At 37.7% G+C, this 16,514-nt stretch overlaps 2 protein-coding genes across 4 annotated transcripts in view; one reads left to right on the top strand and one right to left on the bottom strand.

Moving 5' to 3' along the window:
- Positions 1-643: 643 nt before the first annotated feature.
- On the top strand, positions 644-1,999 carry LOC136067226 (zinc finger BED domain-containing protein RICESLEEPER 2-like). Its single transcript, XM_065772772.1, has one exon. The coding sequence runs from the start codon at positions 644-646 to the stop codon at positions 1,997-1,999; it is 1,356 nt and encodes a 451-aa protein (XP_065628844.1).
- A 7,647-nt stretch (positions 2,000-9,646) lies between these two features.
- LOC112040422 (cationic amino acid transporter 4, vacuolar) overlaps positions 9,647-16,514 on the bottom strand; it is a 23,274-nt gene continuing 16,406 nt past the window's right edge. For 2 of the 3 annotated variants that reach the window (XM_024073316.2, XM_065771908.1), the window contains 6 exons: positions 14,848-15,006; positions 14,495-14,744; positions 11,340-11,448; positions 10,619-10,731; positions 10,212-10,287; positions 9,647-10,092 (listed from right to left, as the gene is read on the bottom strand). In XM_024073316.2, coding sequence (XP_023929084.1) covers positions 9,936-10,092; positions 10,212-10,287; positions 10,619-10,731; positions 11,340-11,448; positions 14,495-14,744; positions 14,848-15,006 — 864 coding nt within the window. In that variant the 3' untranslated portion in view covers positions 9,647-9,935. Of the gene's footprint in view, positions 10,093-10,211; positions 10,288-10,618; positions 10,732-11,339; positions 11,449-13,528; positions 13,665-14,494; positions 14,745-14,847; positions 15,007-16,514 lie in introns of those variants that run through there. The other variant, XM_024073324.2, reaches the window with a different exon arrangement.

Raw genomic sequence — 16,514 nt, 5'->3', positions numbered from 1 at the left:
TAAGACTGGTAATGGTAGGAAAAGGTCTTTAGCTTGGAATCATTTTGAAGAAGTAAAGGTAGATGAGGGTGTCACTATGGTTATATGCAATTATTGTAAAAAATCATATCAGGTTGATAGCAAGAGTTGTGGTACTAGTAATTTGTTAACTCATGTGACAATATATCCCAAGAACCCTAATAGAGAAGATAAAGGGCAGAAAACCTTAGCTTTTGAACCCAAAAATGATGGAGATGAAGGGTTCAAACTTGTGTTAATAACTTTTTCTGTTGAGGCTTCTAGGAAGGCACTAGCTGAAATGATTATAATTAATGAGTTGCCTTTTAGGTGTGTTGAGGGGTATGGGTTTAAGAAATATGTAACTACCTTACAACCTAAGCTCCGTTTAAAGAATATTCCATCTCGTCAAACTGTGGCTAGAGATGTGATTGGAATTTATAATAGTGAGAGAGAGAAGCTAAGGAAATCATTGAAGGGTTGTAGGGTGTGTCTTACTACAGACACATGGACTTCTATACAAAATTTGAATTATATGTGTCTCACAAGTCACTTTATTGATGATGATTAGAAGTTGCATAAGAGAATTTTAAATTTTTGTTAAGTTGAAGATCATAAGGGGGAGACAATAGGTAGAAAGATTGAGATGTCTTTGCGTGAGTGGGGTATTGATGGCATATTCACTTTGACAGTGGATAACGCTAGTTCCAATTTAACCACAATTAATTTTTTCCAAAGGGTAACAAAAGATTGGAATGGGACAGTTTTAGAAAATGAGTTCATGCACATGAGGTATTGTGCCCATATCCTAAATCTCATTGCTGGGGAGGGTTTGAAAGAAATTGATGCATCTATTGCTAGGGTGTGTGAAGCTGTGAAGTATGTGAAGTCCTCGCCTAATAGAAATCAAACTTTTAGGAATTTTATGGAGAGATTAGGTATTGAGTCCAAGAGTCTTCTTTGTCTAGATGTACCTACTAGGTGGAACTCAACTTACCTTATGTTAGAAACTGTTGAAAAATTCGAGAAAGTATTTCTTAGGATGGACTTTGAAGATGATGCTTATTCATCATACTTTAGGAGCAAGGAACATAGTGGTGGTTTGGGATCTCCTTGTATGAGTGATTTCCAAAATTGTAGGGCATTTATGACTTTCTTGAGGCTTTTTTACAATGCAACAAAGAAGTTCTCCGGCTCTTTGTATTTTATCTCAAATGCCTTTTTTTATGAGATCTTTGTTATTCAGGAGAGTATTTCTCATTTAGTTAAATCCCAAAACACCCTCTTGAAAAACACTGTCACAAATATGCAAACTAAATTTGAGAAGTATTGGGGGGGAGGTGATAAAATTAATCTTCTTTTGTATGTGGCTGTGGTTCTTGATCCACGAAAAAAAATTAGGTTTTTGAAGTTTTCTTTTTCTGAAATTTATGGGAAAGAAGTGGGGAATGTGATGGTTGATGAGGTGAAAGATCTTTTGATGAAGTTGTATACTTTTTATTGTTCTGTTAATTCCCCAAATGTGCAAGAACCAAGTGGGAGTGAGAGGAAACAAAGGGTGGGTGATGCAAGTGATCCATATGTGATGGTTCACTCTCGATATGAGCTTTTCTTAGAAGCTAAGCAATCTGTAGGTTGTAGTAATGAGGTTGACAAGTATTTGGCTGAAAATTGTGATGGTAGAAGGGATGTTAATTTTGAGGTATTGGGGTGGTGGAAGGACAATTCTTGTAGGTACCCAATGTTGTCCAAAGTGGCTAAGGATGTGCTAGCTGTACCAATTTCGACTGTTGCATCTAAGTCAGCATTTAGCATCGGAGGCCGCATTGTTGATCCATTTCGAAGTTCTCTCTCTCCTCTCATGGTTCAAAACCTTGTATGTGCACAAAATTGGCTTCAAGCCACAGTACCAATTTCTTATCGCCAATCAAGGGATGAGGTTGAGGCATTGGAGGAGGAATTTCATGATTTAGGTAATATGTTTAAATTTTGGAACTTATAGTCTGTCTCATGTTCAAACAAAATTTAATATGTGGTATTTATTTCCTTTCCTTTTCTAGTTTTAAATCAACAATCATCATCAAGTGCATCAGCAAGTACCAGCTCCAAATTGGGTTCTAGCTTAGGCAAACGACTCATAATTAGTGTTGAAGATTGATAATTGACTTGGTATGTTACTGCCTTTGGCTCTTATTGTTATAAACTTGTTGTCCTTTAATAAGGTATTATTTGTTAAATATTTTTGTCTTTTGTAGGCGAAATCATTTATTTTGTAAAGGAGGCAGCCTTTTGGGAGCATTTTGGAAGCTTTTTTGTAAATTGCTTTTCTAACAATAGTCTTAATGCTTATAGAAAAGAAATCCTAGGAATCATATAGGTTTTCTTTTCTATTAGTTATAAGCTTGAGTATTTGTCATTTAATGCTTTGGGAAAGCTATTTTTTTTGGACCTGTGGTATTTTATAATTTGTAATTAATTATATTGCTGAGAACATTGTATAGCCAGCAAGGTTACTGCCTTGTGGAAACATTGAATTACTGCTGCCTTTGTGTGGTTGTTGGAAACATTGAATTACTACTGCCTTTGTGTGGTTGTTGGAAATACACATGTTTTGTGTATTGTTTTGCTATTTTGTCTAGGTTATTTGTTGTGTTAATTTTGGGGTAGTCAATGTGGCTATTTAGGAAGTCACAGGTGGTGAAAATAGGATTTTGTGTTACTTGTGTTGTGCTCTTTAGTTTTTGTGGTCAATGTGTCGATGCTTAACAGATGTAAAAATAGGTTTATTTTGTGCTGTTGTGGGGTATGAAGTCCAGGATATTTAATGCTTAACAGGTGGTAAAATTTGGCTTATTTTGTGACCTGGGGTGAGGATTTTTTTCCAGGAAGTTTTTGTTCTGAAGGCCCAATATATTTATAAGTTAAGTAGCTTAATTTAAGTTTACTTGAAGACCATTAAAAAAAAAAAAAAAGAAAGAAGGAAAATGGAGGCCCAACTAATTTGACACCCAAATAATTTTTAAAACTGCCAAACTCCTTAATTTGGGCTGAAAAGGCTGAAAAAATTGAACATAATTTTTTTTTACAGAAGTCCAAAAACTGGGCCCATTAATGGCCCAAACCTGCCTAACCGACAACTCCGACCCGCCCATCCGATGGCCCGAATCACCAGATCCGACCCGACTATTCAGTCGAATACGGCTCTAAGATCCAACAACCCGACTCAAACAAGTCGAGTTCGGTTTAGGCCCAAATCTAAACCAACCCGACCCGTGGACAATCCTATCTCTCCTGATCATCATCTATGGCAAATCTCTCTAAATCTTCACAGTTAACCTCCTCGGCCGGCCCCTTAGCTTGTAACCCCGTAGACTTTGATTGCTAAAAACTTTCTTCAACCAAGGTCGAGGACTCAGTTGCCGGTTGATGTAAGATTGCAGACACGAGGCATTGCCTAACCATGGATTGGTCCCCTACCAGCTCCTCAATCCGATCTCCTGACGGATACTTCACTTTTTGATACAGAGTTGAAGAAACAGTGCTTAGGGTGTGAAGCCAAGGCCTAGCCACAATAGCCATATAGAGGGAGATGCATCCACCACTATGAAGTCTACTTCCATTACTTCTGAGCCTGCCTGCACGGGCAACTTGATTTGGCCCTTTGGGATAACAACCTTCCCATCGAAACTAAATAGGGGCGAATCATAGGCGGTGAGGTCCTCAGGTTTTAAGTTCAGCCCCCTGTATAAGTCAAGGTACATAATCTCTGCACAATAACCTTGGTCCATTATTACCCTCTTCACATCATACCTCCCTATTCTGAGGGTGACCACCAAAGCGTCATCATGTGGCTGGATAGTTCCATCCTTGTCTTTGTTCGAAAAACTCAACGAAGGTCGGACTTCCAGTCTAGCTCTTTTCGGCTCAGAATTGGAACCGTTGACTGACGACCTAGTTACAGACATCACCCTGGAAGGATGAGAACCAGTTCTCCCAAGTGCTGCAAATATGACATTGATCGTACCTAATAGGGGCCTCGAAGGAGCATTCCCCTGGGCCCCTAACCTTGATTGGTCTCCCTGCCCGTTGGGGCGGTACAAGAGATGTTGTAACAGCTTCCCCTCGTTAACCAGTTGTTCCAGATGATTCCATAGTGTCTAGCGGTCCTCGGTGCTATGTCCCCGCTCCTGATGGTACTGGCAATGAAGGCTTTGGTTGTGCCTCAAAGGGTCTCCACTCATCTTGCTCAGCCATTTGAAGTATGACTCATTCTTGATCTTCTCTAAAACTTGATGCACTAGCTCTCTAAACACAGTGTTTACCATTTCAGGGACTACAGGCCCAGATTGTCTGGCAAAATCTCTCCGGGGTCTGTTATTGTTGAAGCGATTTGACCTGAAATCCCTCATCTTCTAAGGGATAACCTTACTCTTTCCCTTATCCTGCTGTAGGTCTTCTTCAACCCTCTTATACTTGTCAATCCGATCCATGAGTTGATGTATACTAGTAACAGGTTTTCCCGTCAAAAATTTCCTCAAGCCATGCTTGGTAGGCAGGCTGAGCTTGAAAGTGCTAATGGCTACATCGTCAAAATCACTATCAATCTCATTGACCATCTCCTAGTATCTGTTCGAATACGTCTTCAGGGTTTCTTTTTCTTTCATGGACAAAGACAACAAAGAAGTTAAAGGTCGAGGAACCTTGCTACACGTGATAAAGCGAGATCCAAATGCTTGAGTAAGTTCTTTGAAAGAATCAATGCAACCTGTCCTTAAACTATCAAACCATCTCATTGCTACAGGCCCCAAACTGGATGGGAATACCTTGCACATCAAAGGCTCGTTCTTGGAATATACGACCATCCTTTGATTGAAGTGGCTAACGTGTTCCACTGGGTCTATTCTTCCATTGTACATGGTGAACGTGGGTTGGGTAAACCGCTGAGGAAGTCTCCCTCCCTCAATCCAGTGCGTGAAAGGTGACCTAGAAATCTAGTTAAGTGCCCTATTCATAGCGTCGTTTCCCAGGTCGACCAAAGACGTATTTCTGTTTCTACGTTCACAACAATAGTCCTCATCATACAAGAAAGACTCGCTAGGGGGAGTTCTCGATCTGTGCCTATAGCTATCATCCTCCTCATCATTGGAAGAGAAGTTGGGATTGGACGGAGCTCACCTTCGTCGTTCATGACGCAAGCTTCTCCTCAGGTGATCAATCTCCTTCTGCATGTTTCTGGCGTTCTCCTCCTAAGAGACGTGTCTTTTACCTCGAGACTTGCTCTTACTAGTATGGGTAGTGTGTACACTTCCCTCCAGGTCCCTCTGTCATTCAAGATCACGGAAGTGATCTTGACACTGGGAACCCATAGATTTTGCCTGGTGCAGACCTAAACCTACCATCGTTGGAAGTCGGATTCACTATAACACCAGTAATTCCCACAGACGGCGCCAATTGTAAGGACCAGATTTAGGCTCCCAGCCCACTACATGGATGGACCTAGGCCCAAAAAGCCCACAACAATGAATTTATATAAAATGAGTTGGAAAAACTGGACTTTAGATAATCTAACAAACGCTTAAATAGGTTTAGATGATAAGGAGATGAGAAGAAGAGGGTTTGTATTGAAGAAAAATCATACTCGGCAAGATCTGAGGAGGTCAATTCTTATGTATTATCCTCTAGTTTGGTTACAAATTTGTTTCATGAATATTACACTGTTTTTCTCTTCAACTGCCGATCCCCCATCCATGAAGGATCCCTTGCATTATATAGTTCCTTCTACAGCATCTTGATCCTACACTTGTTGATCATTTAGGCAATCTCTTGAGTGCCTATCCTATCAGACATCCTCTCTAATCTTATTTGCATTGGGGCAGCCAAATCTACACTGTTCAAGGGTCTTCTCCACATTAATGTAGCCAGGAAATTAGCTACTAGACATTTAATGCGGTGGTAGCAGCTTTCCCCTGAGATATTTTAGGACTTTCCTTCGTCGGGTGCCTCTGTAAAGCTCATCCAATCCATTAGAACTTCCTTGAACGTTCCCTTGATCAACATACCATTTCCTCTGACCTCGGCCTTGGTCGACTGAGGAGACCTTTATCCTTGGCTGTCCCGTTGAGCCTTATGGCCAATACTAACTTTTTTATTTGTTAACACAATCCTTCTCTCCAAGATTCCTTCTCTTCGGGCAAGACTTTGTCCTCGGCTTGGGCCACAGGCCCAATGTGTGAATATACAATGAACATTTGGGCCCAATATCCCTACATAAATTATAAGATTCTTTTCAAATTTTTTTACGCTTACTATATGATTTTTTTTAGAGATACACTTACTTTATGATAACAATGAATTAGAGATAAGAATGAATTAGAGTACTAATTAATCTAATATCCATTTAGAAATTATAGGAGAAGTAATATTATATATATTTTCTTAAAATCTAAAAATTTAATAAAATCTGCAATTTGATGAAGCCACGTGGCGTAACCATAGTGTCTAAGCCCAACTTTTATTATATATAATATAATATGATTTTAGAGTCAAATGTGGGACCACATCATAAATATTCATCCAAGTGAATTATTAAGTACAAAAACCAAAGAATCTAGAATAAATTAATCGTAAAAAAAAAAAAAAAAAGTGCTTCACAATAATTTTTTTTTAAAAAACATGGACAATTTACATTTTATACCTAATTTTATCCTTACAAATTTTTTTAAAGAGTTAACAAAATATAAATATGTCTATCAATAGTATTTAAATTATATATGTATATATAGGAATTATATTATGCATCTTATTGTATACCTTTAAGTGTATCCATACATATGCATGGAGTTACAAGCTAGTTGAATATAATAATGGCTCCTTATCCTTGTAACGTAGTTGCACCAGAGTTCCAAACCAATTGACTTTTATTTGTAACTTAGCTTATATAGTATATACATGTTTCTAAAACTTTACTCTTTCTTTCAATTCATTATTTATAGATATGGCTACGTTTTTATCTAATTTATTTTATAAGACAATTACACTCTTATTCTTTGAGATTTGGGAGAATGACACTCTACTCCAAACTTGAAGGAAAAATTTAGATTTTTATATCTTTTAAAACTTTGCTAATAGGATTTTTTCTTTCTTTAATGTACAATTTTTTTTTTTAATCTAATAAAAATGTTCTCTTGGATTTATCTAGAAAAATCTCTTAGTTTCCGGGCTTGAGTCTATCCAAAAATATCTCTTAGTTGCTGGACTTGAATTTCCTTAATTTTTTTTTTTTTGTGATAAAAACCGTGTATTTAAAAAAAAAAAATTGTTGATTATTCATAAAGTAATGTGAAGGAAAAAAAAAAAAAAAATATCAACATTAAGTTTTTTTGTCTATCCAAGGATAAATAGAGGAAAAGTTGACATGAACAATTAAGAATTTGTGTCTATCTAAAAAATTGATTTTAAATTGCTGCAATTTGGTGTAGCCACTTGGCTCAACTGCAGTTTTGAAACTCAACTTTTATTATATAGTATATGGTGATATGATTATAGATAAATTTGTTATTAGAGAGAATGCAATGCACAAAGTGAGAAAGAGTACCACAACTCTAGTTCCAATACAATAAGTGTTCTCTATTCTTTGTGAGAGAGAGAGGGGTGTATTTAAAGTTTGGGTCTTGTTAGGGTACTTCTTTGCTACTGTTGTAATATCCTATTTCATGGTCAAACTTTTTTCCTGTCGTCGTTTGTGTCTATTTTTTTCTTTCTCACTTCTTTAATCTTGCACAAACAAATTATTTTCACAACTGGTATCTGAGCTCCAGGTTAGAAATAAAAGCTTTAAAAAAAAAAAAAATCACTAGACAAATCGGCAAAAGAAATTTGACCAACTAAACTAGTTGACGTTTTATTTTAACCCTTTTTTTAAATAAGTAGTGCCATATCAATCCCCAATTCAATGGAAACATCATCAAAGGAAACAAAATTATAGGATTACAAAGGAGGAAATTTGTCTATATTATAGCCTGAAAAGTTGCCGAAAGCAGGCACAGACAATGTCGAAAAAGTCCATGATAACAAATGAATGGTACATAGTCTACCGACGCAATTAGATAGGGCTGCTTAACGTAAACAAAGTGACATGACGAATACGTGTCCATTCGGATGCATAAAATAGCATGTTAAATCTGTGTTTCATTGGTAATGTTCAAGTCAAATAAGGCGATTTTACATCATGCATGTTGAAACGAAAATGAAAGTAAAAAAACTAGAAGGGAGAGACGTAACGAAGCGAATTGTGTAGGCACTAGGCCATCTATACGGTATAAATAATTTTTTTGCGATGCAACTTGTTGAAGTGATCAATATTGAGCAATTGATAATCATTTTTATATAAACTTACAAATTTTTTTTCCCCTGCTCAAAGTTAACAATCTCAATAAATTGTGACAAAAATTGTGTTATTAAATCTTTAAATATATTTATAGTGCATTTAATTTATCACAAACCAATGCATGACATGTGGCAAAAAGAAAAGAGTCAGTCATAGGAGAAAGGATCCCCAAAAGCCAGCCACCTATGGAACTGACGTACTTTTTTTAGAAAGGAACCGACATGCTTGTGAGGGATCCGTTCTAGGGAATGATCATATATAAGATAATTTTCACATGCAAAGGAGACACATGTCTAGCAGTTGAGTAGCAATATACATTTGAACATGTGCTTATTACACAATAGTTTTTTTTTTTTTTTTTTTGAGACAATTACAACATGTTGCTAATCTTGTAGCTCGAATCTTTTTCTCCCTAGACCCCAAGTACTTTGTACATGGAGAATTGTCAATTCAGTTACAAGGCATTTGACTATTACACAATAGTTAGGTATTGTTGAGAAAACAATTATAATAATTTATAATTTAATGATTGAAGGGATTTGATTCACACTACACAACCTCAACAAAGATAAAGGAGATGTCAACATTGCATATTATATATATATATATATATAATGAACTTTTATAGTTTGTTCTTTATTTTTTTTTTGTTAGTACTAATGACAAATTTTCATATTCTCTCATAATAAAGTTACTATGCAGTAATTTCAAAATATGAAAATTTCATGTATTTGCATTTTTTTTTTTTGGTAATGTTAATATATTCAATTTTTTAATTAAATTAAAAAAAAAATTAAGTTTCTTAATGACTATCTAGGAAAAAAAAAAAAAAAATCCCAAAGTCACTGCTGTCTATTTTTGGTTTCCATGAAACACAAGTAGTAGGATTTGGTTTGAGAGCGATAATAAATACTCATATTGTAGTTCCCATGCACCCACTAGCAAAAACAAAAGGAACGTGTGTAATTCATCAGTGAAGCTTGGAGGAGTTGGACAGGATCCGAGGCTCATACTCTTCCGCTACATGCTATGGCTTCTGGCTTAAGATCAAAACTCAAAACTCAATTTTGTTTGATCCAAGACCATGTAAACTCAAAACATAGGTGAGAGGTGATGGAGGGGTGGGGGAGGAAGTCAACTATTGGTGAGGAGTGAGATAGGACACAATATAGATTAGATTGGTGATAGTAGGCAGGGTGAGTAGGAGAGTGTCTTGTATTATAAATTGATATTGTTAATTGTTTAATTTGTAGTTTCACGGAATTGGTAAGCCTCATGTGATCATGTCATTGCAAATTATATCAAGAGAAATAATTATTACTTTACATGTTTGTAAACAAGCAGTTTTAAAGGCCCCTATGCTAACCCAAGAATATTAACATACAAACGTGAGACTGATCTTTGGTTCAGACAGTCTCTGTTACATAATAAAAGGTTTTATATTATTAATAACAATAAGAGTGATTGTGAAACACAATCTGATAATGCTTTCTGTAAGAATGGGGTTTGGCTTAGCTGAGGGCCACTGTAAGGTGACTAATACATGCACAGACTATGCCACTGAAGCTGATGAGCTACGATAGATCTCATTAGCATAAGCCGACGGGACATAGACTGCATTTAACAGAGAGCTGTGTTTCCGGCTGTAAAATATATACACCAGTGCTCCTATTACCAACCATACTGAAACTCGTATCCATGTTGCAGCACTAAGCATTGAAGTTAGAAAAAAAAAATTTATCATTGTTAGTCATGAAGTGGACATAAATTGAAATTGATTTATATGTTCGTCACTCCAGAGAGAGAGGACAAGAATCTTTACACTCACCCAAGGTCAATTAGTAAATATGTGTTTACAAGAATGCATGCAGCAGGTAGGAACGGAACAAACGGGCAAATGAAACCTGGGAGGGGAAAAAAAAGTAATCATATCATATTGTTAGACTTGCCTATTGCTAATTGCCTGCATATAGGAATTTATTTTAAATTTCTAATACAATTTAATTAGGTATGACTGAACCAAACATTTGGGTCATTTCAAAGGAAATAAACATTACACATTGGGTACAATATAGTAGCTGTTCTGATAACAACAGTCAAAATGATGTATTCAAACCATTCATTCCTCTACCGAATTTTTTTTAGAGAAAAGTAAACATCTTGCTAGGACTAATCTATGCTGTGACTGACCTTAATCAATCTCATCAATACTATATGATATAATGCTAAATATACCTCCTGTATGTCCAAAGCCGTGCCTCGCATCATCTTGCTCTATACAGGCGAGCACAATCAAACTGCACAACAGAAGAACTCCACCAACTCCACATAATGTGAAGCGAAGAATGCTGGTAATCAACAAGTTGGGATGGAGTTATGAAGCATAAAAACCAAATCAGATTAAAGTTGAGCATTGTGCCAACCTAACACCAGTACACCTAAAGCTTATTAACTCCAAATAGCACCATTATAAAACTGGACAAGGTAATTAAACTTGGCAAAATCAAATAATCTCAATAGAAACACCAGCTCAAATAACTCAGCAAAATTCTGACATTCAGAGTAGACCAGATGGAACCACATTAATTGTAATCTGGATAGATGTAGAGCTGAGTGCTACAAAGGGAGAATGATTTGATACACTAGCTACTATTTTCCAGTTTGTTTGTGTGTTACAACAATAGAATGCCAGATCACAACTAATGCAGAAAGGCTCCATCTAAAATCAATAGAACCATATCAAAAATAAGATGGTATTTTGATAGGAAGTGTAATTTCCCTTTTTGGTGAGTCTATTAATTAAATCCAGGAATTTTCCATGATCACATGGTCAAAAATTGAAACTAGGCAGCAATTTTATAATCATAGTATATTTGGGCATATAACAAATAAGATGAGAACAGCCTGAGCCAATAATTAAAAACAAGGGTGAAAAGGTTCAGAAAAGTATGCTAGCCTGGGAAGGAATTCAGCTGAAGCTGAAGAAGCAAGTATAAGAACGCCTATACATAAAAGGGTTATAGTCCAAGCAGCAATTTTCCGCCTCATTTGTTCCTTCTGAACATCTGTATAATTAATATGAAGAAAAAAGAGGACATCAATTAGCAGATCGTAGAAAGTTGGAGTTGGAGACTTAAATATTATGGCAGTCTAAATTATAGTTTTTAGGTTATAAATTGACCCCGGTTAATTAATTCAATTACCCAAATTGATTAATTAGGTCAAATTACATGCAAATCGTGGAGTCACACACAAATCACCAAATAAACTAAAGTGCAGTGGAAATTAAATTGACATGGTGATTTATTGATTAATGGGGAAAATTTCTCGCAAGGCAAAAACCCCACTGGGTGATTTTTAGGTCACCACTTCCAAGAATCCACTAATCAATAATCAAGCAGTTACAAGTACAAGGAATCTTACCACTACCCTGCCCTATTTCAAAATACCAATCTACAATTAAACCTTCATTCCAATACTCAATTGGACTTGATCTTGTAGAGACTTCTTCCCTTTACACGGATCCCAATATGTGACTAACTTCCTAGCAACTGATGTTTGTTGTTGGATGCAAAGTTCTTCACTTCAAAGCACGTTGAAGAACAGGAAGCACTTGGTTACAAAACTCTAAGGCGCACAAGAACGCAATAGCTTCTCCAAAAGTATATGAGTTCTCTAGATGAGTCTCTGTATCTTTGATGACTTTTAAAATAAAGCTTTTATACCCTTGAGGAGTTTACTAAACAAAACCCTAGAACCCAAGTCATCATGGGCTGAAATTCTGGTCTAAGAATTCTGGATCTGCATAACTCGATAGATCGAGAGATGTTGAGCTAGTGTTGAGGTCCATCATTTAATCTCGATAGATGCTTGTGTCGAGGTTCGCTTTTTTAGCTTTTCTTTACTTGTTTTTTCTTTACTTGTTTCTTGGTTCAATCTTCATGTCTTCAATGATACACTTGTTTTGATTTCTCAACACACTTCATGATATTCTAGACACATCTTAGATCTACTACAAGTAAAGTGCATTTTGTCAAAGTATATGCCTACACATAATAAATATGACCCTAACAATAGTTATTTATAATCAGAAAGCATAAAACAATGCATCATCACATGGTAACTACTTTATTTGTGTACTTTCACCATCAAGTAGAAGATCCCACCACATATACCAGGTTATTACATCTATGAAAGGACATGCTAAGTAGTAACCATAATAGAGGAATGTGGCCAAGAATCTCAAGCTTACATATAAACCTTTAGGCACTGCTGATTGGACTCAACTTTTCATAACTACTCATAATATTCTATTCATACAGGCAATTTCTCTTCTCACACAAAGTGAAGTGTTCATATGTGGAACATGGGACTGATCTTTTTCCACCTTGAAAATTTCTTCATGACCATTAGGAGAACCTGGGATCATCTAACTAGGTGACAGGGATCACCTAACGAGGTGGCAGTTAACTGTGACCCAGCACATGGTGTATCACTAATATCACCCTCCATTCCCTGGATTAGTTACAGATGTGAAACCACTGAAGTTCAACGTTTAATTTAATTCAACTGACTGATAACCGAAAGGAAGTAAGGATGCGCCTTTCATTTTCATTTGAACACGTTTATGTAATAAATGTGTTTTAACAAATCTCTAATCTTTTTCTCTCAAATATTGATGGGTCATAAAGATAATCTGTTGATAGACATTGCAAGATTTATAAGTATTATCAGGCTTTATGGGGTAAGGGTCTGGTGCCTCTCCTAGCCTTTCCAACCATTAGAAAGGGTTACAGACCTTGAAACGCATTTAAACTCGTTTCATTTTTCATTTTATTTAAGGTAACTCTCAAGCAACTTACCTGACAGCATTATTGTACCATCAGAAAGAGTTAAAAGACCTTAAACACATTTAAACTCATTTCAATTTTCATTAGTTAAAGTATCTCTCAACCAAATTACCTGACAGCATTATTGTTCATGATTCTCATTGGATTTCACCATACAACTTTGATGCTGTGTGAAAAAACCACCTCGGGTATACAATACAAAATTTGCAAAAAAAATTTAAGCACTTTGGCCACATACCATTTTCTTTTTCACTGAGAAGTAAACAACTGGGTGGCATTGATAGGTGGGATAGCCTTTAACTGGAATTGAAGGTAACAGGTAAGCCAAAAGGTTGCTTCTTTCCAATCAGTGGCGATGCCAACTGTCTTTGTTTTTCAAGAACACATGCCATTGTAGTCTATCCTCCATGAATGGCATGGAGCATTCACATCTGGGTGTTTAGAAACTTTAGGATTTAGCAACCCAAAAAGCTACTTTATTTTTATAACACACTATTTTACAACTCACCCTATATCCATTTCTTATTTTCATAAGTATTCATTTATTTATTAATTTCATTCTCTTTTCCTCTCCGGCTCTCTCTATGTTCCTCTCCATCTCTCTCTCTCTCTTCTCTGAAGCCACAACTCTCTCTTCTCAACCCAGAAAGCAGCAACCACACCTCTTGCTTCTTACCTAGCAAACCCACACACACTGCCAGCCAACACCACAACTCAACCACCGCAACCCAGCCACAAAAACCCACTCAACCACAGCCACAGAAACCATATTGGAACACGCCAACCACCATACCATTGTTCACCAACCACTGCCAGCAAACCCAAAAACCACCAACACTGAAACTCAGCCATCACCACTGAAACCCATATCAATCTAATTGCTACCCACCAACCTGAAACCCTCTGCCACACATATCAAAACCCACTGATCCACAGCCCAACTGCAGAAACTCAACCCTAGCACCAATCCACAGCCACAACCACCCAAAACTGATCTACAACCACAACCACAGAAACCCAAAATCGCGAGAGAGAGAGAGAGAGAGAGAGCGTGAATAAAATAAGTGATGTTAAGTTTAGCAAACCATATCGGAACTTACTGTAGCAAATTGCTAAATTTTTTTAGCAATAGCAACCTGGGTGTAGTGGCATTTTGGTGTTTGAGTTGTTAAAAATTGCTTTTGAGAGTTTTAACAACTCCAATGCTAATGCTCTTACAGATTGAAATAACAACATTAGAGAGCATGTAAGGTATTATTACCTTGAGCTACTACCCCCTTTTCAATTAGAGGATTTCTAAGTAATGCATCCCCTTTGCTCCCAAAAGAACCAGCAAGATCTTTAAGATTATTGTCGTTGATTTCCTGAATGTTATCACTGCACCTTGATGACATTGAGTCAATGGACTTTTGAAGTGATGATGGAAGTGGCACCTCATCCGGTGGGACATATCTAAGTATCAAAACTGAAACCGCGACAGTGGTAAATGCAAGCAGTGTACCCACACTAACCTGTACACCCACACCCAAAAAAAAACCACTTGTCAATGATTCTATTTTTATATAACAATAATCTTCCCTTAGATATCTCCAGTTCATACACAAGTCCAATTACCATCCCCGCCAATTGTGAAACATCCATAAAGAATGCCAGAACTGCTGCAAAGACACCAGTTGTAATGGTGCTCTTCACTGGAACCAGGGTGCATTCATTAATGTCTGAAAAGAACGATGGCAACAATCCATCTCTAGCCATTGCCATCAGAACTCGTGGCTGAAAAAAAAGAACAGAATATTTAACTTTTTGGGTGAAAAATATTCCTGTTTTGTGATGAAGCCAAAAAAGGAATAAATTAATACTAGTGTGTTTGCGGCATTTTTAATGGTGCCATCTTGGAACTGCTGCAAATTTTGTTTTTTTGATAAGCAATAAAGATATATTAAAAAAGATGAAAGGTGTCACCTGAGTATACAAGAAGTAACATCAGGGACAAAATACAAATCAGCTGCATAAAGTACAAAAGTCCATGAAACCATGGACTGAAAAAAAAAGAACGAAAGCTTAACAGTGCAACCCAGTCCAAAAGAGTCTTTAAAGAGAGGAGTTTAAGATCTGAAAGTGATTTCTCTAAATCCTCAAAATGTCGGTTATTCCTCCCCTGCCAAATGCACTACATCAAACAATGGGGGACAATCATCCAAATAACACCATTCCTATTTTGCCCAAACTTTCCTTTCTAACAAGCCAACAGCTCTACCACTATCTTCGGTATAACCCAATGAATGCCAAACAAAGTAAACACCATACACCATAAATCAAAAGCAAGAGGGCAATGGATAAGGAGGTGGTCTACTGACTCCCTATTTCTTTTACACGTACAACACCAATCCAAAATCAAAATCTTCCATTTCCAAAGATTATCAATGGTCAAAATATTCCCCAAAGCTATAGACTAGACAAAAAAAAGCAACTCTAGAAGGGACCTTAGGCTTCCAAACAGTCTTCAAAGGGAAAGACTGATCTATACTTTTTGTCTGAACCTGGTAGTAAGAACGAATTGCAAAACCTCTTTCCAAAGCAAGTTTCCAACACATCTTATTGTCCCCAACTCCCAAGATTCCAATTCCTAGTCTTCATTGTCTCTTACAAATTTTAAATCCCAAAAAAGAACGCCATTTGAGAACTTCATAAAGTCAGCCACAGAGGCCTCCTTTATTTCAACTTATAGCAAATAGTTCCGGATAGCTCAATTTCAAAGGGGTGTCCCCACACCAAATGTCCTGCCAGAATCTAACAGGCTCCAACCTCAAATTGTATGTGATGAACATAAGAAGGCCAACCATGGCTAATCGACTTCCATAAACTCACTCAATGAGGGCTAGTAACGGGAAGAGAGCACCAACCTCCCCCTTCACAACCATACTTTATCCCTATCACTCTCCTCCACAAGGCCTGTCGCTCATTCCCAAATCTCCATAACCATTTTCCAAACAATGCTTTATTAAAACTTCTCAAACTTCTAATAGCCAAGCACACACCCCCCCCCCCCCCCCCCCCCCCCCCCCCCCCCCCCCCCCCCCCCCCCCCCCCCCCCCCCCCCCCCCCCCAACCCCCCCCCCCCCCCCCCCCCCCCCCCCCCCCCCCCCCCCCCCCCCCCCCCCCCCCCCCCCCCCCCCCCCCCCCCCCCCCCCCCCCCCCCCCCCCGCCCCCCCCCCCCCCCCCCCCCCCTCCCCCCCTCCCCCCCCCCCCCCCCCCCCCCCCCCCCCCCCCCCCCCCCCCCC

Source organism: Quercus suber, unplaced genomic scaffold (assembly GCF_002906115.3).
Source record: "Quercus suber isolate HL8 unplaced genomic scaffold, Cork oak 2.0 scaffold_5, whole genome shotgun sequence".
Taxonomy (NCBI): Eukaryota; Viridiplantae; Streptophyta; class Magnoliopsida; order Fagales; family Fagaceae; genus Quercus; species Quercus suber.
The sequence above is the reverse complement of the archived record's forward strand: the minus strand, read 5'-3'. Positions and strand labels throughout refer to the sequence as shown.

Excerpts from the sequence above, each read along its gene's own strand:
- LOC136067226 (XM_065772772.1), top strand. The coding sequence starts at position 644 with ATGTCTTTGCGTGAGTGGGGTATTGATGGCATATTCACTTTGACAGTG.